A 25121-nucleotide genomic window follows, 5' to 3' on the forward strand; every position below is an offset into this window, starting at 1 on the left:
AAAACAATTGTTTTGTACCAAAACAATGATAAACAATGTACTTAAAGTAACGATGTACTTTCAGTGTCATTTATAGTCGCTGTGATGTGTGCCATGCATGAAGTGCACAGCCAGTCATTGGCATTCATAGTCACCGTTACGCCCTGACGTTTCTGTGGACACGCCGTTCACTCGCACTCTCAGAGCTTCCACGTTTCAGAGGTGTGCGACAGGCGACACATCGCCGTGTGAATGAGGGGCCGGCTTGCGCAGGTCACACACAGCCCATATAAATGAGGTTCTATTCTTCACTGCGTTCACTCCCTGTAGGTGCAGCCTGAGCTGTGACCGAGATCCAGAGCAGCAGAATAAACCGTAGAGCGCAGTGACCGGGGGCGACCACCAGAGGGCAGCAGCTCCCCTTCGTCTCTCCAAAACCAGCAGCCACCACCTCCCCCAGGCAAACCCTTCTCTGGCCCCGCAAGACACACGGGGGCACCTGGGCCGGAAACAGTGGGGCAGTGGACTGTCTCCGGGTTCCCAGACGGCATGAGGACGATGACGATGATGATGTGCAGGATGACGACGAGCGAAGAGAAGAGGAGAAGTTTAGGTTGGAGACTTGAGTACAGCTGCTGCTGAGGAGGAGGAGGAGGAGGAGGAGGAGGATGAGGCCATGCCTCACTGCTGCCCCCTAGGGGAGATCTCCCGCCAACTGTGTCTCCCAATGCTGTATGCCTCAGGGTCGATTCTACCACCACACACCTACCTGGCTGGCACACTGGGATGCAGAGAGATAACCACTGAAGTACGGACAGACGGACCGACGGACAGACGGACAGACGGACCGACAGACAGATGGACAAATGGACAGACCAACTAGCATGCCCCCCCCCGCCCCCCCCCCCAGCGCCCCTCCCCCTCCAGGTTGTGTGTGCACTCACACTCAGGGCAGCGCAGTCCCACATGCATACGGACCGGCTCGGCTCTCATGTCGGATTCACACAACACCATGTGTGTGTGATTGTGTGTGTGTGTGTGTGTGTGTGTGTGTGTCTGTGTGGTGGTATTTCATTTTTTCTACACCAGTCCTGTTTGTCTTCCATTTCCCTCAATTCCCGGTGAGCCACTCCTCTTCCTCCTGCTCCTCCTCCTACTCCTCCTCCTCCCCCTGTTCATCCACATGTTTGCTTTAAGACACACCAGCCTGTAGCAGAGTCAACACACACACAAACACGCACACATGCACACGCAGACACACAGACACACATGCACACACACACACACATGCACAAAGCGCACACAGGCACAAAGGCACACACCCGCACAGACTCCAGAGGTAAATATTCCCTCTTTTGCTTCTATTTTTCTTCTATTTATTGCCGTTTGTTTCAATTTGTTTAACAATTACTGTAACTACTCCTGTTTCGGTCCCCTGAATCTTCATCACAGACGTTGGTATCTCTGTCACTAAACAATAGCCATTACATTACAAACATATGCATGAAAAGCACAAAGTTACAATTACAAGTCATAATAGCACAGTGTTTCACGGCTTGCTTCGTTTAATTAGCATTGATTAGCATGTTAATGTGGGAGCATTAACATGCTAATAATATCGCAAGGTAAACAGATTTAATTACGGAGAGAGACAAGTCTGGCAACATACTATAACTAGCCATATTTTAAGATTCCTGTAAGAAAAAAACCCACATGTATTTATAAAATAGTCTATTATTTGTAATTATCAATGGCAAAAACTTTTCTAAATAAACACAGAAAAGCAATATCATCCTATGTAGACTCACTTTAATCTTAACCACTGGGTAATTAATTCAGTAACATATGTACCATATTGATATTGGCTGTAATTGTTCTGTGAACAAAACAAACCAGAACATTACAACAAAAACAAGACAACAAAGGTCAAAATGGTCGGCCTACCAAAAACAATTAGAAAATGTTATTACACATTAGTAGAATGGCGCAGCTTTCATGCATAACAGTTAAAGGTTAACCTAACAAGAGCACATGTTTGCACATGTATTGAATTGTGTGCTCATTTCTACATTGTCAAGAATGTATTCTTGCATGCCTTACCACCAGAACAGCCTCCAGTGTCTGGCCATACAGGCCTACAGTAGCCTACATTCCACAAAGGTACACTCACGTTCTACAACACAGCTGGGGCTCTGATGTCAACCTGAAGCCACCCGTGTGTCGTACTACTCAGAAACAATACATATGCTGCGTTAAACTCACATTCTCGGGATACATGATCCATACATACAAGTCCAAGACACTATTTCAATGCGTAATAATAATAACAGGTTGAGTCAAACAAACGGTGAAGAGATTTGGCACCCTCTAGTGGAATGTTCATGGAACTTCGTTGGTTTGTTATCTAGGCTCTTAATGATCCACGTTTAGTCTTTACAAGAAGTCGATAACTTTATGTCGATAACATAAATTGATGACCAACAATAAATAAATAGATGTACAATTCGAATAGTTATCTCACAATGCTTAACATTTCAATTAGCTTCTAGCTTAAATTGACCTGGGCATATCTGTAGTCAATGCTGTTTCATATTGATTTAAATAATGATATCAATCCTATCCTACCTGATACATTTTATAATTATAAAATTCTGACCAGCCTGTAGCTCCCACCCAGCCAGCTGTTATTGAGTTATTTTAATTCTGAAAGTCTCCCGCCTACTAACTGGGAGGGGCTCAATCTTAAACATTACCGCTTTAAATAATGTCATTTGGTTAATTCTCGACAATATAGCATATTCATTATACGTTTGGTCATTATAAATAAGCATTAATTTGGTCATGTAAGCACAAAAAAAATCACACATTAAAGCAACTGGCTGACATTAGGCTTAATAATTATGCCACATATAATTATCAAAATGTATGTGCATGGAATGGCATATTTTATTATTCTAAAAGAAGGGCTGTTTAGGACCATCATCACATTATCTTTCAATGTCATACAGAGCAAATCTACATAACCAGTCACAAGTAAACATTATCATGACGACTTACCAGTTATTTGTACATATTGTATATTCAACTTTCAGTTCTTCCTTGAGTATTATCAGGTTTCACAGAAAGACGAAATGCAGAACTATAATCCAAAGCGTTTTATCTGCAGTACACAATTCCCTCATCAAAACCTCAGAAAGCATGTATTTTATAAATGTATATTTAACATTCAGTTTTTATAATAATGCGCTGTAATTATTTGCAACCACCTGTCAATTTGCTGACATTGGCTTGCCCATGGGTTCTTACTTGACAGTAGTTTGAAATACATCCTCTAACACAAAATGACTCTAAGCACAGGACCCTTAATTGTAACAGAATCAGCTGCTTTTGTCGCTGAAATTTGAAGTACAAACTTTGGACATCCAAAGCACAATATTTTAGCTATTATAATTTCACCTTTTTTATTTTGGTTTTTACATGCCTAAATTCTGTATGCAATACAAAGTCTAGCAATGACGGGCACTAGCTAAGACTATCAAGATATCTCTTCAGTTATGTCGAGGTATATTTGCACTACTTGCATTTGTATGTCTGATATATCTCTAATGCAATAACTGCACTAAATGTAATGCTGTAGCCACCTCCAGTACTGAGTATGCTGTCAGGTCTGATGTCCACAGGTCCCCATGGTCTAAGAAAAAATGTTAAACAATATCCAAGTATGTCATTAAAATGTGGATGCATATATTGTCAGGAACATATTGGAAAGAGGAGGTTAGCAAATAAACATGACATTTTAATAATGCTTCTCTCTGCATCTTTTTTACCCTTTCTCCAAGTATTTTTTAACTCAAATAATGTGTTGCGATTCCTTAACCTACAACCAGATGGCAGAAGAGACATCTTGAAACCAAAGCGTTTATAAATAATCTGACCAGTTAACGGTTTACTGTTAACAATGGATTGTTTGGGTTCTTTGCTCTCTCTTTACTTGGCTGTAATTCTCACTCCCCTCATCCCAAAACTGTTATTATTTTATGCTTAGGCCGATATGATTGCTTTAGAAACCCGTTGGCAGTCAGCTGTCATGATATTTTGTTTTCATAAACTACAACTCATATGTGGTTATATAAAGCCTGCTGTGAGTTAAAATAACTCTAATAAAGAGGTTCATTGTTTTCATAAATAAATAAAGAACAGCTGCTTTTTCATGTTTTAGTTTGAACAAATGAATGGACTGTTCTTGAATACAAAGCAGCTTCCATGTTCGGTTTAATACATTCTTAAAAAAGCATGTTTGGCCCTGAGTGGACACCGTAAACCCCTACATCCTGGAGACTCTGACACAACTAATGCTCTATTTCCTATCAGACAGGGACATCTAATATTACTCTCTGGTTCTTTTCCTTCATGACCATCTTGAACCATCTGTTGTGTAGGCCTACTTTATCTCTGTGATCCAGCCATGCCAGACACAGTCAGACCACATCACTTCCTTCCCTCTCACAAGGTAACATATTAACATATCCCCCCCTCTTGCCTAAACAAGTCCCAACAATCACTGCCTTTCTTGGGAGCTACGAATGATCCTGGTAGACGCTTGTTGTGTTATGATGACCCCATCTGCTAATGAACTGTAGGACTATATAAAAAAACATCCCAGCCGCTAAACCTCGCCCCATTCCCCAAACAGGCCTACAATCCCTAGCATCCCATTGAGGGAATAGTAGTGCCTGCACCATTTGTCCTGATCTCCCTGTTAAAATAACACCAAACCAGCCTGTCAATCGGATTATGTTAATTATCCACACTGTAAGCAAATCAAGTGACTGAGTAGGGTTTATGGGGGTCAGCAGTCACAGCCCAGTCACGCCCTCCATGTACAACCCCCCCCCCAGCTCCCCCCTGCTCCCACCAGCTCCAGTGTGTCATATTGGGAGATTATTTTATTCACAGCCACCTGTCTGTTCCTGTCCCACCAGAGGCAGAAAGTCAGTGTGAGAGAGAGAGAGAGAGAGAGAGAGAGAGAGAGAGAGAGAGAGAGAGAGAGAGAGAGAGAGAGAGACAGATAGACAGACAGACAGAGAGAGCGAGAGAGAGAGAGAGAGAGAGAGAGAGAGAGAGAGAGAGAGAGAGAGACTGCAGTGGCCATGCAGTAACAGAGAGCTATGCGGCAGGGCTAGGAATGGCTGAAGGGGTTAGAGAGGGTTCAGAGCACATCCCGGACCACGTCTTCGGTCTACTCTAGCTGCCGTCCATCCCTTGTGTTGTGTGGTCCTGTGTCTGTGACCGTGGGCACCTTTACTGTCTTCCACTGTTGCTGAGTGTGTGTTTCTGCTCTGCAAATTGCATTATTCCCCAGGACAGACGACAGAGTTGAAGGCCATCACAAGCAGACGCTGAAAAAAAAACCTGTCAGCTAAAACATATTGGATCGTAGAACATAAAGGGATGATGTTAAGATGGATTGATGGTGCTGTGAATAAAAAAACTCCAGCACCCCGGTGTAAATCTGGAGAGATTGCGCGTTCTGCATAAGTACATTAATTAGTCTGTGAGCTGATAGAGGCCCTGGCTAATTGATCTTTGTCCTTCAGCTCTCCCCCTTCCCAGCACACTGTGAAACAACAACGGTGTGAATCCCTTTGTTGTCCCCTCGGCTAACGGTGGGAACCTTTGACTTGACCCCTGTGGGCGGGTCCTGGCCAACCACCAATCAGAGGGGCTGCTGTGATGTGACATCATTGCGACTATAGCTCTGAACAACAAACACTTATGACAGGATGGGATAGAGGTATAAGCACAATGTGTACAGGTCTGCACTCAGTGGGCCCCTAACCAAGGGTGGGTCCGTTGTACACATAGGATGGGGAGATATGAGTATCACAAATTAATATCATCAGACAATCTCCAACGTGAACAAACAACAACAACACAAATCAGTTTTCAGACATACTCCAGCCATTGCAGTTGTGTTGTTACAATACCTATTATCAGTCAACACAGCCAATGCATTTTGCTTCACTTTCCATACATGCTGATACTTTAGCTGAAAGGAAAAGCAAAATAAGCCTTTTGTGAATGTGAGGAGGAATAAGCATGATACTGATTATTTTGAGGAGCTAGGTTCCTTTAAGAGGAGAGTGCTATTCACACTCAATTTAAGCAAACATACTGGCCTGCATGCAGTGGTATGGCCCAAAGCTCCTATTGTCCTCTGCTATTGATCTATGAGGCCAGCTAATCTAATCTCCTTATTCGATTTGCAACGAGCCAAGGAGCAATTGGCTTAAATTACACGTCTTTAACCTTGGCCAATATGGGTTAATAGTTGCACAGTTGCTGTTTTTAATTGGAAAGATTTGCCAAAATGTGGGCCTATAGCATAATTTGTTTGATAAGTTTAGGATGCATAAGAAGAAACTGAGCACCATTTTAAGTTCAGCGATTTAGCAAACAGTTTAGTCAATTTTAAAAGAAAGTCTCCATAACATTAATAGAAATAACTAAACGTATAATGATGTTATGTTGATCTCGTTATTTTACCAATTCTGTGTTTTGTATCCTTTCACCAGGTTTCGTAATGCCTCGACGTCGAAGACAAAGCATAACCTAAGTTGTTATGACGTTCCGTACAACATTATTCACAGCGGCGAAGTGATGGGAGAACGCCTGTGGAATGGGGCGCTCCCATTGGCTGCCCGACGGACTATAAAGAGCCACAGTGGCAAATTCAATCAGATCAACTGCGGGCATCCTCCAAGAACTGGACCACGGAACGCGCGCTCTTACAGGGACTCTTCTAAAGACTACTTAGGCCTATTCTTTTTTATATATATATACATATATATATATATATATATATATTTCTGCAAAGCATTGGACAATTATTATAACATAATGAAGGAAAGGAGAAATAACCAGCCGTTGGTGGTGAGATGTAAACTGGTTCTTGTGGGAGATGTTCAATGCGGAAAAACGGCGATGTTGCAAGTCCTGGCCAAGGATTGCTACCCAGAGGTATGTGAACATCGTACGGAATTTACAAAGCTGTGCATATGTTATCTGTGTGTCAGTTGGGCATTTGTGATTTGGTTGGACTAAAAGCATGCACACGTTCGCTATATATCACCTAATGTGTTTTTTTGGGGGGTGAAAAAAAATTAAATCTATTCCACGTCATTTGCAGACAGGCGCTTCAATGCGCATTTTCTACACATTTCCTCGCTCGCAGTTTATTTAATGCGGGTTTTTTGGTACATAGCTTCAGTGAATATGAAAACATAAATCATATAACGGTTCATCTCTGCAGCGTCGATTAACTCCTGGTATAATTATTTGTCTACGGCATGTTTAGATACGATTCATCCAATCACTTACGCGGCGGGCCTAGCGAGCGGAATGTAATGGATTGCATTGAAAGGGTTTAACCATTAATATCATGTTTATATGAAGACATACATATCAGATACATTGTGCGTGCCCTATAGTACAGCCATAGCGCCTTAGTGTGTGAGTGACACCTCACTATAACTCCCCTCCTGGCTCATTACTCCACAGACCTACGTGCCCACGGTGTTTGAAAACTACACAGCCTGTCTGGAGCTGGAGGAGCAGCGCGTGGAGCTCAGTCTGTGGGACACGTCAGGTAAACCACCTATTTCTTCTCTCTTATTTTGTTGTATCATGGAGGGGCGCGTGTCTGCAGCAGCACTGCTGGAGCGATGCACTTTGATCTAAAGGGGAGGGGGGGTGCTCCCTCCATAGACCAGCAGCATCCCCCGTGCTGTATAATGCAGCGCGTGGAGACGCGGTGAGACGGTTGTTTGATGTTTGGTTTCTGACTGGCCCACTGATCTCATTTCCGTGAACCGGTATCGCGCTGATAAGGAGGTAATCATGGAGATGTTCGGCTACACCTATGTTCATCGTCAGCGATGTAGGTCATTTCATATTCCGATCACTTTGAGACAAGAATTTAAAGATAGGTCTATAGGATTTTACATTGTTTCCCTTTCACAACAAATATGAAGTAAATTGCAGGCATGCATTCTCCAACATCGGCAGTTTCCTTAAATATTCCAACCATTTTAGGTCCACACACATTGACTGGTTAATGCTGGGGCTTCTTCTCCACTGAATTTCAAAGTATTATTTGTTTCAGCACTTTATGGATGAACCATAAAGGACTGATACTGTTGCTACCACTCCCATTTTGTTGTTTACACTAAATAGGATTAACTTATGCACAAATAAACACGATCTTGCATTGCCTCAGCTGTTGGCACTACTAAAGCTGTGGTCCTTGTATATTCCAAACATTCATATCAATTCTTCTGTATGTAGAGTGGAAAAACAAGGTCAATCTGTTAGGGAAGTCTTACCCTAGGGTCTATAGTGTGTGTGTGTGTGTGTGTGTGTGTGTGTGTGTGTGTGTGTGTGTGTGTGTGTGTGTGTGTGTGTTTGGGTGTATGTGTTGACCTGGATACACTGCTGGAAAAACCTAGGTCTCCACCAGCACCTGTTGGATTGGACGCAACACAACTCCACCCTTGGTCTGCGGAGCATGCTGCTGGATGTGTGTCAAACAGCTTCACTGGGTCATCCCGGCTGATTAAGTCGAGCTGGCAATAGCTTATGTGTGTGTACATGTTTGTGCATACTGCTGTGTGTGTGTGTGTGTGTGTGTGTGTGTGTGTGTGTGTGTGTGTGTGTGTGTGTGTGTGTGTGTGTGTGTGTGTGTGTGTGTGTGTGTGTGTGTGTGTCTACGGCAGGCCTACTGACATTTTAAAACTCTTATGAAACTAATCTGCTCACATGCTCGCAGGCTGCCATGTTTACCGCGCTGTCCTTATCTTCAACTTGATCTTAAAGAGAGAGGGCGAGAGGGAGAAATAGACAGGGAAGAGAGAGGGAGAGAGAGAGAGAGAGAGAGGGAGAGAGAGAGGGAGAGGTAGAGATAGAGAGAGAGAGGGAGCGAGAGGGGGAGAGAGTGGGGGATAAAAGAAAAAAAGATGACATGCTGATTCTGAATGAAGGTAATTCCTTGGCCAGACCGAGCGCTGCTCCCTAATCCCAGACGGGCTGCCCTCCGGAGCGGTCAGTGTGAGTGGGCCCGCTGCCTGGCTCTGGTGGAGGGGGGGGAGAGAGGAGGGCTGAGGAGCTGACAGACAGCGGGCCGTGACCTGCATTCTGCTCCATATGCTGCCTGCCGTGGCCTATACTCCAAACACACATGATGCACAGGATTAAAAGTGTGAGTCCAAGAGAGAGCAGAAAAGAGGGAGACAGTGACAGAGACAGAAACAGAGAGAGCTTAGTCTTCCATTGTGATTAACCTAATAAGAGCGATGAATGATTTTGAGCTTTTTGCTTGCTCCTCCTTATCTACATTGATACCCTCATTCTCTGTGATTGGTCCTCGGGTCTGCTGTCCTTTGACACAACTTCCTGTTTGGGTATGTTCACCCACTGAGGGAGTGGAGGAGGTCACATGGGAAGCATCCAGCCCCCCCCCCCTATTCACAAAACAGGGGGATAAATGTATTCCTGAGGATGAACACAAAAAAAACAAAATGTGAATATTCTAAAGATCAACTAGCCAATGTTCCCAGCAATCTGCCTCTTCCCTTCCCTCTCCCGACTGTAGTGGGTTCTAATTGCACGAGGCTGTGGCCCCCTGGTGGTCCCAGAGAGGACTGGGTGGGGCTCCTCATTATCCTAGCTCCTCTGCATCGATTGGAACACACCCGATCCCCAGTGCTCCTCTCCTCCTCCACACTAGATGACTCCATCTCTCCCCGGCCCGCCAAGGATCTACGGCGCAAAATCAATCCGCCACTTTTAATCAGACTCTGCCCTACAATCTACCTGCAAGACATGCAGGAGGAGGAGGAGGAGAGGACAAGGGTGAATGAGAAGGAAGAGAGGGGGAATGAGAAAAAGGGGGTGGAGGTGGTGGAGAGGAGGATGAAGTGAGGAGAGGAGGAGTTGGAAATGATAAGGAGGAGGAGGGAATGAGAAGAAGGAGGTGGAGAGGAGGAGCTGGTGAGGAGGAGGAGGAGCCGTAGATCATAAATCTATGGTCATCAATCATGAATAGTGAATAATTCAGCTTGTTATGTTGTTAAGGGGTGATTTATACCAGCCCTTGGGGTGATAGGCATCATATGTGTAGTGTGTATGGACTATGATTAGTTAGTTGTTTGATAAATGCAAAAAGGCGTATTGCTTTTGATTCAGCAACATCCAATTTGGCTTATGGAACAATCTGTTTTGGATGTTAAACAGATGTATTTGGTGGGGGAAATGCTAATTTATCATGGCTATAAATCAAATGTCTTTAATGGCCTGTCAGGTGTTAATATTTATGTTATTTAAAAAAAGAAATGGATGCCATTCTAGCTGTCTTTGACATATCGGCTCTATATTTCAAAGACATAAATCACCTCTCAGTTAATTGCCATGCTGATGCCATACAGAGTCCAGAAGATCCAAGGGATTGGTTTGTCTAGTCTGAGAAAACTATTACTTGCCAAATGGTTTATTGGGAAATAATAAAGTCTGGTTTATGCTGTTTTTAAGACAATATAAAAATGTGTTGATCCTTATGGAAATGTAACTCTTCATAGCTGAGGAAGGTGATGCTGGTAATGATGTTGCTGGTGATGATAATGGTGATGATGATGATGATGATGATGATGATGACGAAGAGGACGAGCAGGAGGCTCAGGAAACAGGCAGCCTCTTGTCTGTCGCCCCGTGGGGGGCCATCAGATCACAATGGCTCACGCCTCAAGGCAATGTGAAACGAGGGTAACAGGAAACAGAAAACGCTAGTTCATGTTAGTGGGACCTGCAGGACCGATGGTGTCTAAAACCACAGCATCAACAGTTCAATTCAGAACCTGTGATTCACCCCCTCAGTCCATAATCTTCTCTCAATGGAACGCGCCGGAGATGAATGAACAGCACCACTTCAACATGTCCTCTATCTACATGCTCTTTTATTAGCCTTTTCTCAGTTCAAATCTTATCTGCAAGCACATATGCATAACATGAATATTATGTATATATAAATATATATATAAATATATATATAAATAAATATATATATATATATATATATAATATTTGAAAATACCTATACATATTTCATATCCCCTCCCCCACCTGTACACCCTCGTCTGTCGTCTCTGCCTTGGAAGCGTACGTTCACTCTGGCCCCATTTCCAGCCCGACACTGCTCTGGGCGTCGCATCATCATGCAGACTGATGGAGTTGAGCTCAGCCCCAGGAATTCACCCATACACTCTCTCTCATTCCTCTGTTGCAAATCCCCAGTTAGTTAGGTTCAATGTTCCATGTTTCACGCCTCAGAAAATGCCCATCTGCTGTAGTCATGCAGGGGGGCAGATGAAAAGAATGTGGTTGAGAGAGGAGGTGGGGGGGGGGACATGGGGGCCATTCATCCATATCTATCCATCCTTCCTCCCTCTCCATTAAAGGATCTCTCCTCCATCCCTCCCTCCACCCCATCCCTCCATCTTTTTTATCCATTGCTCCAACCATCCCTCCACTTCTCCCTCCATTTGTCCATCTATCCATCCATCGCTCCCTTCATCCATCCTTCCATACCTCCACCCAGCCCTCCCTCCCTCCAACCCCTCGCTCCCTGCCTTTCTTCTCCCTGTGCTGGCCCCTAGCCGAGGCTGGGGCAGCAGGGCTGCGCTGTGGGGTCAGGGTGCAGGGGGTGAAGGATTAATGGCAGAGGAAGGGCCTTTTTGTGGTGGCCCAGCGGGGGGACACGGTGGCTGGGGTTTTATGACCACAATAGAGGCAGCTATTTTCCCGGGGGTCAGAAGCTAGCTGCGTGCTGTGTGTGTATGTGTGTGTGTGTGTGTGTGTGTGTGTGAATGCTGCCCAGCACGTGCAAGGGAAAGAGCCGGAACACAGTGTTGTGGGAGAACCCATGCATCATTTTCACAATAGTAATAGTACGACTTTATCAGTGCAAGATTATGCAAATCTAACTTCGCGCTTACATCGACTCAGCTGCGAAGACCCGTTTTTTTGGCAATAAAGGCTAAAATGTAAATATTTTACCAGAATTTTTGTTCAAGGGCAGTTTTGTTCCAAGAGCTGTTCAGAACGTCTAAGACTCTATCTTCTTTTTCCCTCATTGGCTCGGTGACTTATTTGTCAACCCTAATTGAAATGCCTCTCCGGACCCCAGTAGGGCCTGTCTCATCGATCGGTGCACATAGATCAGCAGCAGTTTAATGCACAATCACACCCGGCTTCCCCGCCCTGTCATTACCCCATGTGGGAGACACGGGCCACAGATGGCTTCTAATCTTTACCAGGACCCGGCTGGAAACCTTGTTGTAAAGACACGCACGGTCACCGTAGAGGTCGGCGCCCTGGCAGTAATTGGTCTCATTCTCCCAGACAAGAAATACGTCGGTTTTATCAGATGCCCTTGGCATTTCACAAATGGACAAAGTTGTTAAAAGGTTGCAGGGCTCAATGTCATTTCAACCCATCTTTTAATCCGAATGGCTCACCAATGCATCAGAACTGTATTGATGCGTTGGTGAACCATTGAGATTAGAAGATGGGATTTAGAAATGCTGGTTTTTGATCTGTTGCTTCCTGACAAGCATGTGTGCAAAAGGGCTTCTTGCTCAAGGGCACAGGAAGGTCCAGACGTGTGGTGATGTGACGCATGGCCCCCGACGTTCCTCGGGCATCGTAGTTTACTTTCTTCCGGGCATGCGGCCCTGAGGAATTCCACCACAGCTTGTCATTATTCTTCACACAACTCTGGGCAGCTGGCAAATTCAATTCTGCCCTTTGATAATGTGGAATATCATTAAGTATTTATGTAACTGATCTGCATGCACACCCAGCCCTGTTTTTTTGTGTCTACTCTTTTTGTGTCCGTCCGCTGGGCTTGTGACCTGTTTTCTCACGTTTTAATTCTTTCCGTTTTCACACTTTGAATCCATTAAGAGAAAGGTTGCATCGTGTCGTAGTGAGCGATTACTGTGTCTGCTTATGTGATCACAGCCATGAGGGGGAGATTGGATCCTCATTCACATGCAGAGGAAAGTAAACACCTTAATCCTATTGAACCCCCTTCCCCTTTCATCTCCGCTGATACACAGATTACCTCTGGATGCTTCCAAAATGAGGTGTGTGTGTGTGTGTGTGTGTGTGCCTGTGTGTGTGTCCGTGTGTGTCTGCAGAATGCTGTAATGGGTCTGTGTTAGCGATGGGGTGCGTGTCCCCGGTGCACCACCGCGTCACTCAGAAGAGGAATGTCCTGGGCAGTAGGTGGGTGGGCAGTTTGCAGTGTAAAATGATTGATTGGCAGTTAAAGCCAGCCTTTATGGAGGGGTGGGAGGAATGCTTGATGCAGATGGTGGATTCCAAGTCTGTTGCTGTGGAAACAGAGGGACCACTGCGCAGCGCAGAGGACTTTGTGTGTGTGTGTGTGTGTGTGTGTGTGTGTGCGTGTCTGTGTGTGTGTGAGTGTGTGTGGGGCGGGTGGGTTGGCTTACTTAAGGATTCTAAACATGAGTGGGAGCGCCTGCCTGCCCCGAGTCCCACTCTTCCACTTGTGTAATCTACCGCTGGAGAGCAAGGAGGGCAAGGAGGATCCATACCCCCATACCCCCTCACATCCACCCGCCAATATCTGTGATGCTGATAGCGGATGGAGGAGCAGGGAAAGCACATTACTATGGCTTAGACTGAGATGTGATACCTATCAACACATAATCCCTGCCTCTGTATTTTTTATGTTTACCCACTCCTCCTCCACATCTCTCTCTCTCCCTCTGTCTCTCTGTCTCGCTCTCTCTCTCTCTCTCTCTCTCTCTCTCTCTCTCTCTCTCTCTCTCTGTCTTTCTTTCTTTCTTTCTTTCTTTCTTTCTTTCTTTCTTTCTTTCTTTCTTTCTTTCTTTCTTTCTTTCTTTCTTCCTCTCTCTCTCTCTCTCTCTCTCTCTCTCTCTTGCTGTCTTTCAATTTCAAACATACATGTGTTGTTACTCGGCTCACTTCTGGACAAAGTCTCTTAAATTCAAAGTGAATAATAAATATTAATAGTAATATGAATAATATGAAAACACACATAACAGCACACAGTGTTTCATCTCCTAGTGAAAGACTCCTGCAGGAAATCACGTCACAAAGGCTTAATTAAAACAATCTATGACGATTAGACATTTAGTGCAATAGCTCTCTCTCTCTCTCTCTCTCTCTCTCTCTCTCTCTCTCTCTCTCTCTCTCTCTCTCTCTCTCTCTCTCTCTCTCTCTCTCTCTCTCTCTCTCTCTCTCTCTCTCTCTATCACCAGATACATGGAGAGAGACAGCAAGTCAAAATAGATACCTGGCTTTAAGAGCTAGAACGAGACACATGAGTGAGGTAGTTATGGTAAGCTGTAATCTAATTTTCCCTCTCCTCTCGTCCCACCAAAGGTTCTCCGTACTACGACAACGTGAGGCCCCTCTGCTACAGCGACTCCGACGCCGTGCTGCTCTGTTTTGACATCAGCCGCCCAGACACCGTCGACAGCGGTTTGAAGAAGGTAAGGCCTGGAGACTAATTTCATCGTGAACTCCTCAGCTCTCTCTGCTGGAGCTCACTATCTATTACTATACCTGATTTGAAGTCCCTGTTTTATTTAAAGATAAAACAATTTATGTATCCGATTGTTCGGCGAGATGGTGGCGATCACAGATGATTTGTAAGGATGGTGAGGTGGTTATGGCATGACTCCCAGCCAGAAGGTGCTGGGTTCCAGCCTCAATGTACACAGTCTACCAATAGGCGATGTTGAGTAAGATGCCTAACTGCTACACTGCCCCCTAAAGACTGTTGGCATGTAGCTGGAATCACTCTAGGTCGCTTTTTGATAAAGGCATCTGCACAACGACTGCATAGTAAACACTCAAATAGTTACTTCTTTAAAGCAGTAAAGAGCAGAAGGGTTTAAAATCTATTTTGAAAACTAGAGAATCCAATGATCGTCAGCATGTTAGCCTGAGAGAACCCACTGATGTCATCATGTTCTGGGTCAACAGTGGAAGACCGAAATCCTGGACTTCTGCCCCAGCACACGCATCCTTCTCATTGGCTGCAAGACCGACCTGCGTACAGACGTGTGCACACTGATGGAGCTGTCCAATCAGAAGCAGACCCCCATCACTCATGAGCAGGTCAGAGAGAAATGACCTTCTCAGGACTTAGGAGGACCACATGTATTTTACATTGACAATATATTTAACATATATATTAACAATTTAACATATTGCCACATGCATTATGGAATATGGCCAGCACTGAATAAAACCCATCCACCAATGACCGAATCAACACAAGAATATGCATTTCAATGTTTTATACATTTAAATAAATGAATAGGAATGTATGAAATCGATGAAAAGTGTGTAGAAATGCATAAGATGAATAAAAAAAACACCAAATATGAGCAAAAGTGTATTAAGTGTGTATAAATGTATAAAATAGAAACTCAGTAATACTGGCAGTAGAAAGGCTAGAGCGCAGTGATAACCCATCCAGCATAACCCTGCTGACACTCTCTCTCTCTCTATGAACGCTGGGTCCAGGGCTCGGCCATGGCCAAGCAGCTGGGAGCCGAGGCCTACCTTGAGTGCTCCGCCTTCACCTCGGAGAAGAGCATCCACAGCGTGTTCCGCACGGCCGCACTGGCCTGCATCAACAAGCTGCAGCCCCTGCCCAAGTCCAGCCCCACCCGACGCCTCTCCAAGAGACTGCTCCACCTCCCCAGCAAGTCCGACCTGCTCACCTCCACCTTCAAGAAGGAGAAGGCCAAGAGCTGCTCTGTCATGTGAGGGGGAGTGGGAGAGCCCCTTCGTGGTTATCCTCTCCCTGCTTCCGGGCCCCTTCTTGCCCCCCTCCCCCCCGCCTCTCTCGCCTCTTTGGGTCTAGGGGAAGTCGGGGTGGGGGTGGGGGGGGGGGGGGGGGTTGGGGAAGGGGGGGGGATGAGCGATGGCTTCACCAGGGAAACACGGCTCCCTGCTGAAACCTTTCCTCCCCCGCCTCCCCTCCAGGAAGCGACCAACATCTTAGCAGCGATGGCCACGCCGCCGCGGTCCACTCGCTCTGAACTGTCCAGCGCACATCCATCGTTTCTTTTTCCACCACTCTCTATCTTGCTTTTGATATTGACATCAATCAAGGGTTGGACATCCTCAAGCTATGATTTTCTTTATTTATTTACCTTTTTTTAATCAACTGTAAGCGGTACACAACCACGTGGCTGTGGCCTCGATACGGTTTCGCTATCTCCAGGCCCCAAGCTTTGGGAAACGTGCGGCACACAATGTAAATCTTGTGACATAAAAAGAAAAGAAAAAAACAGAATAATAATGCATCGCTCTCTGACCAGCTAAGAATTATCCTCTCCAAACACTATAAAAACGAGTCTAGCATGAATACCAGGCATTTGAAAAATCATTAGTACCCTCCGAACCGTGCCCCTATGTGCTGAGATGTGGCGTAGATCACCTGTGTTCTGGAAATAGCTCTGCAAAGACACACACACACACACACACACACACACACGGGTCGGTGATGAGGAGGAGGAGGACAAGGAAGGGTGGGGGGGTGCGGAGGGGGGGGGGGGTAATTATGGGATATCTCAAAGTGAGAGAGCTATTAGATAAAGAGCTATTCCATGTCTCATTGTCTCCGTGGCGATGGGAGCAGGGATATGAGGATGAGTGCTATTATGGTGGGCCGACGGGTGCCCCACACCCGTCCTCTAGACAGGACTTCTCACTGGATGGATGGCTGGGGCGCCGGGGCGCTGAGTGGCTCCAGAGACACCTGCCAGCCTCCACCTCCCGGTGGGGGGGTTTGAGTAGCCACGTTGAAGAGGGTTCATATGTATGGAATGATTAAAGAGAAAGACACGCGCACAAAGTAATCGGATCGTTCTCTTTCTTTGTGGTGGGGGCTTGAGAAAAGAGGAGAAAGCTAGCTTGCTTGCTTGCTACCTTGCAAGCTTGACTTTTTAAATAGCATGCTTTGGAGAAGAGAGACAGAGGGGGTTTAAGAGAGGAGGAGGATTAATGCTTTTGTTGTTGGTTTCTTTTGCAGAATGGGAATGATGTGTTTGAAGCTGAGCTGTCCCTTGTTGTCAATAACTCTCCCAGTCTTAGTCCTATGAGACCTCTAAAAGTATAGGTCCAAGGTACGACTCTTAAACCAGACCGATGTCAAATGATGATTCAAATCTGCTTCCCAGTTTAAAACATACATATTCAAACAGAAAGGACTTGTAGCATTGTGCTGTTGGTACTTTGACTGATCAACAGTGCTCCAGTTGTATGCAGTTTTAAAAAAGATGCCTTTCACATCTTGTGTTACGATACTCATTCAGATGTTTTGACAAATATCCCTGTGGATTTCTAATCTTTTTTCTTTTCTTTCTTTTTTCTTTTTTTTTCTTTTTTTTTAACAATCCAATGTAGCACTCCAGACCCCTCTTCCAAGAGGGGTCCTTTAATTGAGTCGATCAATCGATAATGAGTTCATCGATCGACCTCCATGAGCAGCACTATGGGACACCCGAGAGGAAATCTGAACCCATTTACGATCTTAAATCTTGAGCTTCATGGTTGCATACGTGCGTGTGTGCGGCATCGATCCCTATGCTTCTAACCATAAAGCAATAAACGATTTTAAGTGCTTGTGATGCAAAGTAACCTGTGCGGCAATAACAATGCAGCTTTGTGATAACCTCATCATGTGCCAGCGCTGAAACACAGACGACCCTATCACCGCACTCCCATCTCCGCTGTACAAAGAAGCTGCTAATCTGTGTTTTGCCTCGTTCTCTTCTTCCTGTTAGTAGCCGCTGGTGAGTAGAGTCAACCAAGACCATGTTATGTGCCATGAAATAGATCTGACTTTGTGAGTACTGGTGAACAATGTGACTTGATTTGAAGACGCTAGAATTTGCTGTTCTTTTTACTTAATCATGATTAAGAAGGTGTTGAGGCGTCAATTAGACCCGGATTAGTTTTTTCACAAAAACCAAGGTGTGGTCTGGATGGCTGGAAGGCCATGTTGACGGCAGATGGCTTCTTGGATTAGGACCTTACTTTGGAGACTGTTGTCAGAAGTCTAACAATCAACGTACGAAAAGGGCTAGTGAGAAAGGGAACAAGGAAATCTTAGGGGGGTCACAGTAGAACAAGAAATCAACAAAAATGTACAGGCTGGCCCTGTCCAAAGAAAGCTATTTTTCCATTGTTTGTTTCTTGGTTTACTTTGGTTTGTACTGTTGTATTTAAAAAAAAAGAAAAAGAAGCTTGACATGAGTCCAGGTGTTGCTGTTTCTCAGTGTGTCTCTGAGATGCAGGGAGTGTGGCAGTGCAGCTGTATTTTGCCCCCTGGCACACAGAAGGACAGAAAAAGTGCTGATTTGCACAAAGGCTTTCAGGCCACGGTCACAAACCAAATTCCTTAGCATTGCCTAGCAACCATTCAGCATAGGGGAACTGAGACCAGCTCTTTGGGGTTGGTCAGGCAGATAATAAATACAATTTAAGAAAAAAAAATGTTGGCTAACAAGCAGACCTATCCAAATCCAGTACAGCATCCCTTATGCTTTTATTGCCTGCTTTGAAACAAAAAAAAAACAACATTATTTTTTTCCGTTCTTTGGGTTAGCGAACTTTCGTTGGGCGCAGGCCTAGTGCAGGGGACCAGGCAGCTCTTGGACCATGTCAGTTAATATGCAGCTTTTATGTTGTAGTCAGTGTGTGGTACAATGGTGCAGTCAAACTCCTAAGCATGTCCTATTAAACTTGTATGATTGTACATACCGTATCTTGTTTTATAATCTTTGTAAGACATCTTTAAGAATGTCACATGATTCCAATTGTGGAAGAGAAAATGTTGATGTGAATATTTATTTGATAGCTATTTTTTGCCTTTTCATTTTTTGGTTGATATGTTCTTTCATTGAAATTCTATTTTGGACATTCGACTGGATCTTTTTCTTCTCTCTTTTTTTTTTTGCAGTGTTTAATAAAGCTTGCCCTGTTCGGCACTATTGTCACTGGTTGTTCAATTTATTGACTATCATCATAGACCATATGGATAGTGGAACCAATTCATTTGTCTGTGGCTATTGGCTGTTCATCCTCCTCAATTAGATTGGAACAACACTAAAATCCTCAATCAGTCTTGTCTACAGCCACGCAATCCAGCCAACCCATCATTTTTATGGGCAAAATATTGCCAATTCGATTAGCCTGGAAGCGAGAGGCTATTTCTCTCAGACATGAAAGGACGTTTTGTGGTCAACACCACAAAATAAATTTCTAAAATACAGTCAAAGTAATACCCATGTGTTTTTGCACCTTTCACACCTTTGCAATATGTTTTCACTCTCAATGAAAAAGATGAAAGAGCACAGATCAAAGAGAAACATGTGTCTCCAATCCTGAGCCGGTTGCATCAGCGCTGCAGGAGTCACGGCGCCTTCCTGTGTGTACATCCATTCTCAAAAGCCTGAAGAGGCCACTGTAGTTTAAGCTGCTTTTCACAAGGTCACATGTGGGCTGGGCAACAGGTCCTCCCCTGGGTTCCAATCACTGTCACAGACGACCATGAACTTGATCTCCTTCAGGCAGGCTCTTCAGAGCTAAAGGCTCTCCAGAGTTAAGGAGCCTGCCACTGCACTGCATGAAGGGGCGCACTGATTAACCCATAAACACACTATCCCTAATGGGCAGGTGTTTTGTTTTTACTCAAACATAGTCAACAACTATGTTTAAGTAAAGCAAGTTAGGTTTAAAGAGTACTTTCAAAGTATAAAGTAAAGTAAAGTAAATACAGTTTCATTCTCCATATGTGATGGAATGGGAAGTTCAACAATGTATTGACAAATTAAGAATGAATACAAGAAAAAAATACACGAATACACAACCCAAAAAAACCAAGCCACCAAACATCCAAAGCCAAAACCACCAGTGAGTTCCCTGACACCCTCTCATACCCCTGCTGTCTCCCGTCCGTGACGGCAGGCCAGCGGTCCACCTGGCAGCACCCAACACCCTGGCACCCTGCAGCAGGTCTTTGGTGGCAATCTGTTCCTTTTCCCAGCTGTGTCTCCTCCGACTCCACCTCACACATCTGGTGAGGTGTGTGAGCTGTGGCGGGTTCCAGCTGCAAAGTCTCTAAACCTGGACAGTTGCCAGGGCCTGTGCCATGGGTCCAACCATACCATGAAGTCTTGCATGGCGGCTCACTCCATGCGTGGCGCCTCTGGGCTCAGACCACTGCTTAATGCCTGCAACGCAGTGTTGTGTGTGTGTGTGTGTGTGTGTGTGTGTGTGTGTGTGTGTGTGTGTGTGTGTGTGTGTGTGTGTGTGTGTGTGTGTGTGTGTGTGCAGCCTGCTTAGTGAGCAGGGACCTGGAGCAGTGGAGCATCCACCCTGTGTCTCCAGAGGTTTGGACGGATCATCTTATTGGGCGCTGAAGTGTAGTCCATGCAAATTAGGTTTTCTTTGTTTTTTTTATTTTCTTTTTGTGTAGCCGGGGGGGTTTGAAATGGTTCCAATCTAATAGTGATTGATGTAAGACATGATGAGATGTGGCTGATATGAACGCAAGATAATGCTTCAAAATGTGCACACCACCCTAAAATACACTTTATTGTACACACCATGGACAACATTCCCTCTCGGGGGGAGCCCCAGTAGAACCACAGTCAAGTCTGTACCGGAGTGGATCTTCCTCCAGCGTCCTGACGTCAGGAAACAGAGTGGATAGAGAGGGCGACCAGACACACGGGGCATGAGGATGTGCGAATAGCACTGATACGCCAGACAGACACGCTAAATGAGGCCAACATCTGGCCAGGCGGGCAGAGTTGAATTGCTCCCTCATCCGTGGCTTGTACCTCGGGGCCCCGTAGACAGTGGAGGAGAACTGGCATGGGGGCATGGCCCCAGACACTGTTCACACCGGTTTACTCTGCCTTTCCCCCCCCCTTCTGCCTTTGTGTTGCACACCACGAAGGGAGACCCCTCTGCCGTTTGTTGTTGTTTCTCATGACCTGAGCATCGCTGCGCTACTGTGGCTAGACATGGTGTTTTAAACAGCAGAAGGGAATGCTGGGAGTGTTTGATTTAGCTGAAAAAGTGGATTAATTCCAGTTCCCCAGTCACGTTCTTGGTTCTGCGCACAGTACCACTGTGTATAGCTGGGATTTGCATATCATTTAATTAGTAAGTCTTTCATTGCTTTGTAAAGTTAATTAAATGAGTGTCCATGTGATTGCTATTATAACTTGTTTTTATAATAATGTGGACATAATCTCTGATTCTCAATAATTGTATTAATAATTGTAATAACTTGCACGAGAAGCAATATCGTCCCTTTGATGTATGTAGATATAATTAACCATATACATCTGGACAAAAGACGAGCCACAACCAATGATGTCAACTGGGAATAGGTTGGCTTCTGCCTGCCTCTGGAGTCCGTTAGAATAGTCGTAAAGGAGGACAACAGGAAGGCACACAACAGAAAGGGCCACAACAGCAAGCTCTATGGTATGAAACTGTAAACACACACACCTCATTCACTGCTGCTTCTGCCGCAGTGAGGGAACCGGCCAGCGCATTAATCCAGAGCCATCAATTTCCAATTCAGCAAGCTTCGCTCATAAAAAGGATGGAACAAGGAGCTGAGCAACACACTTTACTTTATGTATATATACATACTGTAAGCTGCGAAAGAAGACTGAGTGTGTGTGTGTGTGTGGGGGGGGGGGGGGTGGAGGGTGTGTGCCATAGACTCCATAATATACTTCCTTGACATTAAGTATGCAAAAATGCTAATTCAACATTTCTCAACCCCTCAATATTGCTAATTAAATGAAGTCGCTTTTCGCCTGAAAAATGCGAACGTCTCAACCGCCATTTACAACCCCACGTTCCTTTTTTGTAACTCCACCTGATTGGGTGACCTCTGACCCCAGAGCCATATGATTGGCTACATTCGGTTCCTCGTCAATCTCCTCCGTGGCAGCTGTTCTGAGCTCAGCAAGTTGTTGTGGGCAGATGTTTAAATGTTGTTTCAGCTGGTGTTCTGGAACGCACGTCACCACTGCCCCAAAACCAGGTTTGTTGGAAAATAGAATAGCACGATAAAAATAAAACATTTTATTTTTCTCGCCCTCTGCTAGGATTGGCTTTAAAACATGTCTGGAGGGGTGCGTTGAAGCACACCGAGCGGAACCGGGATGAGTAATCACTGGTTTATTTTAATCCCCATCCACTCTAGTGTGTACAAGCATGTCTCCTGGTGCACGTTCACCTGCTTTTTATCCGAGGGGATAAGCCATCTTCATTAGTCCCTCTCACTTGAGGAAGGGGAACAAACAACCACATGTGTGTATGGGGAGGGAGTGTGTGCGAATGCGCGTGTTTGCCCTATAAATATCAAGGTGAATGCCTGTGTGAGTGTGTGTGTGCGTGTGTGCGTATGCACATCTTTGTGTGTGTGTGTGTCCATGAGTGTGTGTTCACGGTAAACAGACAGCATTTATGTAACACTTCGACCAATCACAGCGCCTTCCGGTTAATTCCTCTACATATTCACCCACGCACACGCCCCACACATCCACATGCAGACAGCGGTGTGTGTAAACCAGGGTAGGGCAGCTGCCATCTCATCCGGAGCAATTAGGGGTCAAATGCGTTGTGCCAGGACACCTTGGGCCCCCTCAGCAGAAGTAGCAGAGGACTGAACGAGCAGTCCTCAAATCTTCAAGTTGAATTGCTGCGTCTAGTGCTGCTGCTACAATGTTCAGGGTATATTCCTCCTACTGTTCCTCACGGTGTATCCAGTGTAGTAGTAACACATACCGAGCAACGGATATACACAAAGCCTCCCCCAACACACATGCAAACGTACACACACACACACACACACACACACACGCACACACACACACTTGCGCATTGCAGAAACGCCTGCAAGCACGCACACACGCACATGCACCGCACACAAGCACCAGCACACACATAGAAGACATGCACACACTATGCACCACTATTTGTGATCGCTAGGCAACTGCACACAAAGACAGGGGCGTGCTCTGATGTGCATAATGTGACAGTATGAACGAGAGAGGTTGGGAAGAGCAATGGGCTGCATTGCTCTTAACGTGCACACACACATGCACAGACATAGACATGCACTCACACACGCACACACACACACTCACACTCACACACACACACACATACACACACACACACACACACACATTAACACAGGTGCACACAAATAGACAAACAAACACACACCCAGAACCACACACAAACACACATACATATATGCACAAAAGTCTCACTTATACACACACACACACACACACACACACACACCGCACGCACCGCACGCACGCACGCACGCTACGCACGCACGCACGCACGCACCACGCACGCACGCACGCACGCAGCACGCACGACACACACACACACACACACACACACACATGTGTGTGCTTTTGTAGCCATGCCAGACAAAATGGAGGGCTTGGGGAGAGTAGCCACAGCTGAGTATAGGTTCCCCAGCTGCACCAGAACTAAACTGACTCTGAGTCTTTGTCCTCCCTTCTCCCCATGCTAATTCAAACACTACAATCCAGGTCTGGGATAGAAGGGCCGTGGAGCCCAGCTGTAATAATAATAACCACAATACCTTTCACCCACCTTTGTTTTCACCGTATGGTCCGGTAGGGGAGACATATGGGCACTGTATTGAAATGGTATGGTGTGTGTGTAGTTGTATGTGTATGTGTGTACATGTGTGTGTATGTGTGAACATGCATTTTTTTGTGTGTGTGTGTGTGTGCATGTGTTTGTATGTGTGTGTGTGTGTGTGTGTATGCTTGTAAATGCATGCATTTGTGTGTGTGTTTGTGTGTGTTTGTGTGTGTGTGTGTGTGTGTGTGTGTGTGTGTGTGTGTGTGTGTCGTGTGTGTGTGTGTGTGCATGAGTGGCACAATTGCGATAGTGTATCCTCAAATTCCCTGGGGGGCTTTGCAGAGAAGAGGAAAAGGTGGAGGGAGAGAGGGGTAGAGTCGCGGGAGCATCAGCAAGGTGGTGCATGGGGAGGAGGAGGAGAGGGGGGGCGGGAGGAGGAGGAGCGGGGTGGGTGAGGTGGGGGCAAGGATGACAGAGAGACAAAGGCAGACACAAAGCTACTGCAGGCGGCTCTCTCTCTCTCTCTCTCTCTCTCTCTCTCTCTCTCTCTCTCTCTCTCGCTCTCTCTTTCTCTCTCTCTCTTGCTCTCTCTCTCCTCGCTCTGCTATCACTCTCCCGCAGCACAGGGAACCATGGCTACGGGCTGGAGCATGTGCCTGGGCCGTCCAAAGGGAGCGTGAGAGGAGACCCCCCTCACCCCCCCCCCCCCCCCCACCCACCCACCACAATGTGATCCGGACCATCGGGACCACACCCACTGACCACTGACAGACAGTGCAGGGGAGGGGAGGGGAGGTGGTTGGAAGAGGCGGCGATGGGACAGTGGACGTGAATTCATGGAGGTGTATTAAGAGACTTATGGTGTTTTCCGGATGCCCTATTTAATATTGCATTTCAGCTGGAGTTTAGCAGGCCATAACAGGACAAGGGATGCACTAGAGACATTTATATAGTGGTAGTGAATCATGTCAGTGAAGCTGCTGGAGGAAACGGTGGTGGGTGGGTTGGGTGGCGTGGGGGGTGGGGGGGGGGGGTTGTGAGTTGAGCAGCGACATACAGTAGATCCATAGTGACACTACAGCCGTAAAGACGCAGCACTCAGGAATATGCCCTGTATGAAGGATGTTCCTGGATGTACTCTCACACATGGGGGGAGGGGGGGGTGTGTTTATGAAGGGGGGTCAGTGAAGCATGGTGCCACAGCAGATTTACATAAGATCTGCATTAGAAAGAGAAAGAGGGTCTTCTTGGTCCTCTTGGTCAGGCTGGCTCGCCCCGCTCTGGTTCCTCACAGAGTCGCCGCCGCACAGAGCCCGGCTGCAGCCCAGGAGCCGAGGGACCCAGAGCCCCGCTCT

The 25121-nt window shown here is 45.8% G+C and overlaps 1 protein-coding gene across 1 annotated transcript; it reads left to right on the top strand.

The window, feature by feature from the left end:
* Positions 1-6879: 6879 nt before the first annotated feature.
* rnd1b (Rho family GTPase 1b) lies at positions 6880-15861 on the top strand (the record flags this gene model as incomplete). The annotated part of the gene is made up of 5 exons (XM_084479119.1): positions 6880-6999; positions 7540-7627; positions 14464-14573; positions 15070-15204; positions 15616-15861. The coding sequence occupies 5 exons, from the start codon at positions 6880-6882 to the stop codon at positions 15859-15861; spliced, it is 699 nt and encodes a 232-aa protein (XP_084335245.1).
* Between the last annotated feature and the right edge of the window lie 9260 nt (positions 15862-25121).

Source organism: Micromesistius poutassou (genome assembly GCF_964030765.1).
Source record: "Micromesistius poutassou genome assembly, chromosome: 15".
Taxonomy (NCBI): domain Eukaryota; kingdom Metazoa; phylum Chordata; class Actinopteri; order Gadiformes; family Gadidae; genus Micromesistius; species Micromesistius poutassou.